At 41.4% G+C, this 10,378-nt stretch overlaps 1 protein-coding gene across 2 annotated transcripts in view; it reads right to left on the reverse strand.

Moving 5' to 3' along the window:
• Positions 1-8,161, reverse strand: part of scfd1 (sec1 family domain containing 1) — a 52,877-nt gene extending 44,716 nt beyond the window's left edge. The window contains exons 1-7 of one of the 2 annotated variants that reach the window (XM_075448319.1): positions 8,045-8,161; positions 6,181-6,251; positions 5,003-5,091; positions 3,763-3,853; positions 2,778-2,900; positions 1,748-1,835; positions 1,291-1,380 (exon numbers count right to left, since the gene is read on the reverse strand). In XM_075448319.1, coding sequence (XP_075304434.1) covers positions 1,291-1,380; positions 1,748-1,835; positions 2,778-2,900; positions 3,763-3,853; positions 5,003-5,091; positions 6,181-6,251; positions 8,045-8,075 — 583 coding nt within the window. In that variant the 5' untranslated portion in view covers positions 8,076-8,161. Of the gene's footprint in view, positions 1-1,290; positions 1,381-1,747; positions 1,836-2,777; positions 2,901-3,762; positions 3,854-4,224; positions 4,312-5,002; positions 5,092-6,180; positions 6,252-8,044 lie in introns of those variants that run through there. The other variant, XM_075448320.1, reaches the window with a different exon arrangement.
• Between the last annotated feature and the right edge of the window lie 2,217 nt (positions 8,162-10,378).

Here is a 10,378-nt window from a genome sequence, read left to right on the forward strand (position 1 = left end):
GACAGCAACACACAATAAAGTCTCATTCCACTGAACACATGAAAACTCTCCTAACACAAAGCACAATTAAGACAGTTTAATGTGTCCATAGATGTTTAATCCCACAAAGAGAGTTTAAAACATCAAAATGTTAAACGTGTTACAGGTTATCATTGATATTTTTTGACAAAAAAGAAGTGTTGCAGACTTGAACATTCTTTGAAAATTCAACTGGCTCTAAATCAGCAGTCATGTATGTTCATTCAGGAAAAAGAGGTACATGTGATCTTACATGACCATCTGGTGGAGAGAGACGGTAGCACATTGAATCGTCTAAAAAGTCCACATGACCTGATGTCAAACTGTTTCAAATCAGTATCTGCTCCCAAATTTAATTTCAAGTGTTCTAAATTATACTTCGCCACTTTGTCACTTCCTCGAAAATATTCCATATGTTCATGACACTCTTGGACTGAAACAAAAAACTTTAATATGAATTGATTCTTGGGGGGCATGTGCTGATGTAACCACGTTCTTAATGTTAACATAGGGGTCAGATTTGTATCCCTTAATCTTTACACCTTTTGAGACCAATGAAATGCAAAGTAAAAGTGTACAATTTAAGGAATGCTGAGGAGTGTCCAACAAAGCCAATGATATATGATGAACCTAAAGACAGAATCAGAGTGTCTCAGAGTGTGACCACATCACCATGGTAACGTGTGCTGCAGCAGGTTGTGTTTCAGCGTTTGGAATCTATGTGCCATCCTTTCACTGATCACAGCTCAGGCTGAAACAACATTTGTTGTCAGACAGAAGAACTGGATCCATGTTGATGCCTGACAACGACACTGAGCACTTGTCTGAAGCTGAATGAATACTTCATCTTTATGTTTTCATTTTTGGTTGGCAGCATACTGCGTTTAAACGTTGATCACATGTTGGTATTCTAACCATGAAATTGAACGATATTGCATAATTGGTTTAAAATGGCATGTTTTTTTAAACTAATCTATTAAGAGCCAGTCCAAACCTCTTGAACTGTACATTATAGTATAATGGTATAATGATTATAGCACCAAAAACAGCTGCAGCTACAGGAAAGCAAGCTGTAGACTATGCATGGCATTATTATTAGATCCATACATTTGTTTAGTAACACAGAATTAACTACATATGTTTTTATTTTTAGTCTAGGTTTGCTGGAGTCCATTCTACACCGTTGATATTAGACGGTTAATAGGTCTATATAACAGAGAATATCAAACCAATCAAATTGATTTACTGTAGTGAACTCGGGGCTGTACTCACCCAGAGTAACAAAGAAGCAAAAGAGACTGTCCACGACGGTGTCCATGATGGTATCCATGTCTGTGTCCTGGATGTCTGCTCTGTTGATGGCTGTACAAAGAGAGGAAAAGATTCATTAATACTTCATCATTATCATCATTCAGCAGTCTCCACAGAGCCATGATCATAAAACACGTTAAACGCTCATCTGACAGAGATCAGAAAAAATGTGCCAGGCTTTAAAATACCACACGGATGATGCAGCTAATATACTTTGAAGGCTGAAACCAATATTGGTGAAAGGAGGATATTTTCTATGTGAAGATTTTCACTAAAAATTAGGGCTTCTGTTTGGCTTTTTGCAACTTTAAGGGGAAAATGGCTGACTGGCTTTAGGCTTCAGGTTGGAATGATGTGAGAGAGGTGTGTAAACCAGTGAGATGATAAGGAGAAAGCCAGGCACAGACGTGGGTTTTACCGTGGTAGGAGATGAGCTCTTTGTTTTGGTGGCAGAGGATGAACATGTCGTCTTCTAGGGTGATGAAGTTCAGATACTGATCAAACACCTGAGAGAAACACAAGGACATCACAACTGAACTAACACATGCAAACACCTGAGCAAATGCTCCATGACAAAAACCTGTTCAACTGTTTCACAAATAAAAGGAAATCTCATAAAAGGGAAATTTAATTATTTTTTTTTATTTCCATCTGTTTTTAGTGTGAATCAATCTTACTGAAATATTGAAACTGCATCGAGAGCAAATGCCTTGACAAGCAAACTTCAAAGGACTGCAGTATAATACCAGGCTGTAACTCTCCATCTGATAACACTGTGGAAAGGGTACCTGCTTGCAGAGAAAGGGGGCTGCTGGGGGCTATGTCAACATGTTAACTACTTAATGAAGTGACCACACGCCGTCTGCAGCCTGCCTGCTCCTGGAGCACTGTTGGAGGATTGCCTCTTTTTTTTCACGTCAGAAACCGTCCTTGAAAAAAGAGTGTAACATTTTCCCAGCACAGTGTGGAAAAGAGTGAACGGAGCCGGTGACAATCCAACAGTACTCCATCCAAAGAGACACCGTTCGGCGTCCAAGCAGAAAAATGCCAGAAAGTCTGTGGTACACTTGAGTGTTTCAGTCCAAACAGCTTCATTTCTTTTGTGATTAAACTCTATTATGAAATCTAAACTCAGTCTTCCTCATACTTTTGATGGACTGGCAGGAATTCCATTTCAAATACATCTGCAGTATGCTGTGATGTATAAGGAATCATCTGAGGAGGGTTACTCTGCCTTCACACACATCTCTGCAAGTCTGATTAAATATTTTGGGGGCCACTTTGCGGTACTTTTTATTCATTTAGGTTCACTACAGTGACACCGATTATTCAAAAAGGGAACTAGCTGGCAACTGCTGTAGCTTCCAATTAGTAATGTAATTGCTTTTTTTGCAATACTAAAAAGAAAAAAGATTAGTATGCAAAAAGAAAGGTGTAACCATGGTAACCTTGGTGACTTGGATGACTGCATTGGCAGCCAGAGCAGCGCTGGCGATGTCCTCCAGTTTACTTCGACTAATGGCAGAGATGAAGTTCAGGTAATACGACTCGTACAGCTGGTTCCTCAGGTCCTGCAGACACACACACACCCACATACAATCACCACATTACAGGAAGTGCTGATCATTCACTCATTACAGCCACAAGGTTCCCAAGATACTAAACATATGAATTTTCTTCAAGCCCAAACTAGATCTGTCATTCATTTCCGATCTTTTGAAATTGATTCAACTATCAGTGCTGCTCTTCTTCATTTTCTTGTTTTAGGCCGGGCAGTGTATAAATCTATCTGGCCAAAAGAACAGGAGTTAAAGGATTTAAGATGAAGGCGAGTACCAGTATGGGTCAGAAGTCCCTAATATAACTCCAGAAAATGCCAAAGCTAACATCCTGTGGGACTTCCAACTCCAGACTGATAAACTGGTGTCGTGGTTGACCAGCTACAGTAACCCTTTCCTGCCCACAGCCATCAGCATCTATAATAACTCCTTGATTTAATTGCGCTACATCAACATTTAATTTCCCTCTGGGATAAATAAAGTATTTTTGAATTTGAATTTGTAATGATGGATGTAACGATCCAAAGCAACAGCATCACCAAGGAGGGCAAATAGCTCAAAGAAATGACCACGGTCGACATGAGGAAGCAGAAAAGGTGTGGAAAATGAAAGGGAATGAGTGGCAGTGCTAATCAAAATGCTCAGGGCCGTTACACCATTCTTATCATGATCAAAATCAAATAATCAACGAAAGGAATGAGGGAAGTGATACTAGTAAACACACCAGAAAAACCGCCCTCCTTCACCAAGTTATTTCTAGCTTCATTTATAAAGGGTCTGATTTTTTTAAGCTTTGGTAGAAAACTCCTTTTCATTTAGAAACATTTCTTACAGCTGGCAGACAAAGTTAAAACAGTTAAGTGTGTGAGAGCACCTGACAAATCCTGTCGATGTTCTCCTCTGTGGGCATAAGGAAGTAAATGGCTGGAACATCTGGAATGGGGTCTCTGTCTGAGTGAAGGAGCCTGAACAAACACAAATAACACCGTAACATTTTCCTCTGAATGGAATAAAACTAAATCCTGAATGAACATTATTTGTATAAATGTAGTCAAACACAACTGTTTTTATATATCATTTATCTACATATAAATATTTATTCTATGCTGGAAATGAAAAGCAGTGTGTTTTTGTGTATTTTTCCTCTTTTGCTGCTGTATAAATTCTGCAACACCACATGACTTTGAAGGTGTGAGGAGAAAGAGAGAGAGAGAGAGAAAAAGACTATTTGTGTATGTCCATTACATCAAACTCAAAAACCCTTTAACCATAACCTGTCATTTAATTTGACCTAAACAAGACAACCTTAGAAAAGGCTTCCTTGGGGGCCACTAACCTAATGTAAGGGTAATGATCCACAGCTGCCAGGCTCAAAGGCTTCTCTGTTGTTATTCTCACTTTCATTCCCTCGATAGACTCTGGATAAAACTCAGAGGCTGGGACAATCCAAAATGTTCATCTTGTGCTGTGTTGGTCACTTCTTAACCACTTGTGCTCGACATTTAGTTATATTTCAGGATTTTGCTATTCTCTAGATGCATATCACACATAAGACTGCATATCATTAGAATCTATCACCATCCTCATCAATCTGATCGGTTCATTTAGCTCAACACCAAAGTAATACCAAGGAAGGCATGCAAATCAGACCTGTTAGTACTTTAAAGAGCTGCTTGATTACTAACATGGAAATACTGAGAAGTCTTTATCATTATCAAATGGTAAGTTGTAAAATGTTTTTTTTTTTTTAAATACAAGAAAAGAATTGTTGAATGTTTCCATCTACCACAGTATGTTACCACTTTGCACCACCTCCTGTATCTTTTTTCCAGATAATAAAAATAAAGATCTTTCAGTATCAGTGCACATCATTTAGACTTAAGCGGACATATATCCACCTGAAAATTAAACCTCTTCGTTTTGAAAAGAGTGAGGCTCCATTCCCTTGAACTTAGCTTTAAATGAATAAGATGATAGATCAGTTAGTGATCTACAACTATTCTGATAATTACAATCAATTCTTCAGGCAAATATTGTTCAAAGTAAAAAGGTTGCTGCATCCAATGTGAATGTGACATTCAGGTTTACTTTGCTATAAGAAAAAGGTGTCTCACAGATGCAGGGTGATGCCCATGTCTCGCAGCTCTTTGACAGATAGCAGAGGGGAGATGATGTCCTGGCCAAAGCGGTCGTACACCAACACCTGCAGAAACACACACGGCAAAGCTCGAGGTAGAAGACTTTAGCAAAAGGATCAACACATCTCCTCTCTTCTGTGCTGCTGCCTGTGACCCGAGGTGTGGCATCATCGCACTAATGATTGGATTTTTCATGTTTTTGTGGAAATATAAAAGCTTTGAGGAAACTTACGCCAAAGGGGGTATTTTCAAAAATGGGGTTTGAAATCCACGTTTGCATGGAGTCGCAGATGCACAGAAAACATTGTGCTTATCAAAATACTTGTGATGTTTAAAGTAACTGGGAAAAAATTAAATGTCGATATCATGTTGATAATACTTCATACGACCCCAAAAATGATGGCACAATCACACACGGTCATTAAGCTTTTTTATTTTGTCGAAAAAAAGAAACTAAATCCATAAATGACAGAAAACAATCAATTGTTTTGTATATTTTTTGCTTTTTTCAGACGAAATAGAGGAAAAAATATGAACTCTACTCGTTATTTGCATCTATTTTTAATTATTGTTAGAATTTACAAAACTATACATCCAATTTGCTCTGGAGACCCTGAAGCTGACTGTGCAAAGGAGCATGCCGAATACGTTGCTCAACATAAAGGATGACACTGCACACCCTGAACACAACATAAAAAACAAAGTGTGTTCAGCCAGAGGCTTCTTCAGTCAGAGACTTCTTCAGCTCTGCTGCGAGAAACAACGAAACAAGAGCTTATTCCTGTCCATAGACACCATGACTATTATTCGATCTTTATTATGTATAAAAGAACTTTCCTTTTTGGTATTAATACAGTAATCTTCAATTGAACTTCACATCACACTATCTAAACATACAGTCACTGGAAACTGGAGTGAAACTATCCATAGATTAAAAAAAAATGTGATTGGTTTAGTGAAGTTAGAGCAATCAAGGTGCCAATTCAGGTGGATATAAATAAAACTGCTCCGACTGATTGATATACAAATAATAATAAATTATTAACTAAAAAAATTGGCTAATTCACCATGAGTTTTTTTTCTGTGACTAATGACCAACAGAGGGTCAAACCCGTCAGATCTGTGATGGTGTGCAGCAGGTGTTGCAGTGTTACCTTCCATACTGGCTCGGCTGTTGTGTTCTTCAGAGGAGGAGTGTTGAAGTTCAGCATGCGCTTTAAAGCCACTGCAGAGACACAAAAACCTCAGAAATTTAAAGACTTTCAAATAAAATGGCTACAGCACCACTACAACTAATCAGCAACTGCTTAGAATCAAATCATCATTTGAAAGATTTGTGCCAAGCATGCAGATTATTGCATTTTTTTTGGGAGGGGGGGGGGGGGTATTCTGTTGATAATTGTTGCAGCGGTTTTAGTTAAACACCAATTTACATTGGGATTAACTTTAATATGAAAATGTGTGAGGTGTGAGATAGATTTTGAATAAAAAGCACTGTAGTCTGGAACCTCCCTGTGAGCACTGTGCTACACCTTGTACATGGTTCCAAACTACAGCTTTACTCAGCTGAAGAGGCAGGCTTGTGTGGAAGTCTGCAGAGACGTGGATCTGCAAGTGTCCCTGGGCACGACATCGGACCACATGCCCCCCGACATGCTCATAGGTGTCCGACTGTGGAGTAAAAGCCCTTCATAATATATATGTGTGTGTGTGTGTGTGTATATATATATATAAGAAGCACTCTATGAGTACTTCTCTGAGTCTGTAAATAAGAAACTTATTTTAAAGCATTTCTTAGAACCGAAACAGGACTAACAAAGTGCTGCATAAGTGCAAACAATTTCCAAACTGTGACTGCACTTATTAGGCTCTAATTTCTGCACTGGAGTCCTGAAATGTTCCAGAGATGGTCCAGAAAGGTGATGATTGAATATAAATGTTGTCAGCATTTGCTCCCGCCCATCTTTCAGTGCATTTACTGTCTGTGTGCTGTGAGAGTTTCCTGGGAATTTCCTTTGACTGAACTGTGTACGGCTTCCCGGGATAATGGAAGGCAGAAACATGTAGGACTGATGTCAACACAACCAGGAGCCTAATCTTGGATTGAAAACTGTGCTCGGCGTGATTTCTGTATTGCTCCTGACTTCTGCACCTTACGTACAGAGTCTAAAGTGTAACACGTAACAAAGACTCAGAGCTGTACTTTGTTAATTGGTTTCGACATTTAAACATCTTCTTCAATTTATTGCAATTTTTTTTTTTGGTAACTGTTAAATTAAGCTAGCTTCTTTTTTTTTTTTGTTGCGTTTTTTCCTTCCAAGCTTTTAGTGAAACACTTGGTGTTCAGATGACTGCAGTTTCTCCTTTTGATATTATCAAGATCAAAATAAGACAGGAGCAAAGTTTTCAAGCAGTTTTCTCATTGTTCACCTTAGATATTTTGCTGCTCAGTCTCTGTGAAGTGTTAACTGTAATTTCATTTTAAAAAAGCCACATAGTTTTGACACATATTCAGAGCATAGCCACATTTTAGGGACAATGGGTCTGTAACGCCACGACTTAAGAAAACTCATGACAGGGTGAGGTGAGCATAGGAGGGACGGATGGGTTGATATTGTCAGACCTCCTGTGGCTTTGCAAACCAGAAATATCCTAAATCCAGTTTTCACTTTAGCAGCAGGCTAGCTTCACCGAGACAATTCCTCCGTTTCAATCCACCAGCTATTATGCTAGCCGTGCGATTACCAACTCAGTTTACAGAGTGGTGGTTTAAATTACTGGTGTTGAAGGGGCGGAGAAATGAACGATTTTATGGTGTGAAACAGAACAGAAAGAACAGTTCAGCAGCTCAGCCGGCAGCTAGTTCTGTTGAGGCGGGGTGGTTGTTAGCTGGTGAGAGGTCTGACAGCGCTGAGTTTAGCATCTCTGAGGGTCCGGTGAAGCTCTTTGTTGCCTGTTATCCCGACTGCCTGCTGTTTAACTAACTTCAACCGACGGAAAGACACCACTGTCACATACCTGTCTGCTTCTCCCTAATAGACGTCGCCATGTTTTCTGTTGTTAGTGGTGACGGAGCATCTGACGTGGCAGCAGCCCAGTCCGACCCTAATCCACTTCAGAGAGCAAGGGATAACGAAGAGGTTTCACTCCGCCTCTGTTTCCCGGAGACCAACTACACACTTCCGCCAAAAAGAAGTGACGATGTTCTTCTTCTTCTTGTAATTTATTGGCGGTTAGCATCCGTAATGTTGCATTACCGCCACCAACGGTACAATTATGTAACTGCGGGTGTGGAGCGTCGACGAAGGAGTGACAAAATAAAAAAATAAAAAATAAAATAAATAAATAGACAAATAAATAAACAATTCACAAAATAAAAAAATTAACTAAATCCAAGTGAAGATGTTCAGAGCTCTCGCTTGTTTTATTTGTTTTTCAACTATCTTTATTCATAACAAAGTGGATACATTCACACAAGTATCCTGAGTAGAGCAATGAAACACCGTCAGTTGGAAAATAAACAAAAAAATCTAGATACTGAAAATGCAACTGTATTTTGTGATACAGACAGAATGAAGACTGGAAATGACGTCGGCAACTTTTTTTTAGTCATATTAGCTTGAACTGTCATGGGATTCTGGAAGTAGAATATTAAATAGGCCGTTTAGGAAAAATCGCGAATTCTGTAGCTCCCTCTGAAGCCTGTAATCGTGCTTGCAAAAATCGAGCGCTCCCGGCTGTTTTTAACCAATCACGTTAGGGGGGTCTTCCATAAGACATAAAGAGTCTTCCATGCTGAGCGTGAGTCTGCCCCCAGCTTGAGTGCGCGCACACTGGTGTGAACTCATGTGCACAACCTCGTACACAGAGGGGGAGGGGTTTGGGGGGCGGTTTGGAGCTTGGTAGAGGTTGGGGGAGGGACCTGAAAGTTGTATCAGTTCGCATTTTCCGACTTTAGACTCAGAATTTTGAAAACCTGCCGCCGGCAGCTTTAAGACCAGACTTAAAACTTTCCTTTCTGATAAAGCTTATAGTTAGGGATGGCTCAGGTGATCCTGAAACATCCCATAGTTAAGCTGCTATAGGCCCAGACTGCTGGGGGGCCTCATATCACACCTTTCCTCACTTTACTCTCTTTTTTCCCCGTTTAATTTCTCAAAAGATATTATGTACATGGGACATGTATTGTCATTATTGTTGACAATACATGTCAATACATGTTATTGTGGTCATTAACTCATGTTTCCCTGTTCCAACAGGTATCCTTTGAATGGTGTTACAGTGTTTGTTGTCCCCTCTTTTCTGTCCTCTCAAACCCCAGCTGGTGGAGGCGGATGGCCACCCTTCCTGGTTCTGGTTCTGCCAGAGGTTTCTTCCTGTTCAAAGGGAGTCGTTTCTCTCCACAGTCGCCTCAGGCACGCTCAGGACGGGAGATTGGACTGAAGACAAGTTTCAGTGCAATCTGTTGGTTTCTTAGCTAGGAATTTTTTTTTGAATGGACTCTGAATTGGATTATTTTGAAATTAATAAATTGGATTATGATTACCCCCCCATGAGCTGTCACCTTATCGTGGTGGGGGAGTTTGCGTGCCCCAATGAGTCTGGGAACTAGGGTCACCCATGGCAAACAGATCCTAGATGAGGTACCAGACAAAGAACAGCTCATAAAACCCCTATGATGATGGACAATATTGGACACCGTGTACCCTTGCCCGGACGCGGGTCACCGGGGCCTCCCCCTGGAGCCAGGCCCAGGGGTGGGGCCCGCCGGCGAGTGCCTGGTGGCCGGGTCTGTGCCCGTGGGGCTCGGTCGGGCACAGCCCAAAGAAATTACACGGGTCCCCCTTCTGACGGGCTCACCACCCGTGGGAGGGGCCATGGGGGTCGGGTGCATTGTGAGCTGGGCGGCAGCCGAAGGCAGAGACCTTGGCGGTCTGATCCTCGTCTACTGAAGCTGGCTCTTGGGACGTGGAACGTCACCTCTCTGCTGGGGAAGGAGCCTGAGCTGGTGCGCGAGGCTGAGCGGTTCCGGCTAGATATAGTCGGACTCACCTCGACGCATGGCTTGGGCTCCGGAACCAGCCTCCTCGAGAGGGGTTGGACTCTCTTCCACTCTGGAGTTGCCCGTGGTAAGAGGCGTAGAGCAGGTGTGGGCATACTTATTGCCCCCCGGCTATGCGCCTGTACATTGGGGTTTACCCCGGTGAGCGAGAGGGTAGCCTCCCTCCGCCTTAGGGTGGGGGGACGGGTCCTGACTGTTGTTTGTGCTTATGCACCGAACGGCAGTTCAGAGTACCCACCCTTTTTGGAGTCCCTGGAGGAGGCACTGGAGAGTGCTCCTCCGGGAGACTC

The sequence above is a fragment of the Odontesthes bonariensis genome, chromosome 17 (genome assembly GCF_027942865.1).
Source record: "Odontesthes bonariensis isolate fOdoBon6 chromosome 17, fOdoBon6.hap1, whole genome shotgun sequence".
In the NCBI taxonomy this organism is placed as follows: domain Eukaryota; kingdom Metazoa; phylum Chordata; class Actinopteri; order Atheriniformes; family Atherinopsidae; genus Odontesthes; species Odontesthes bonariensis.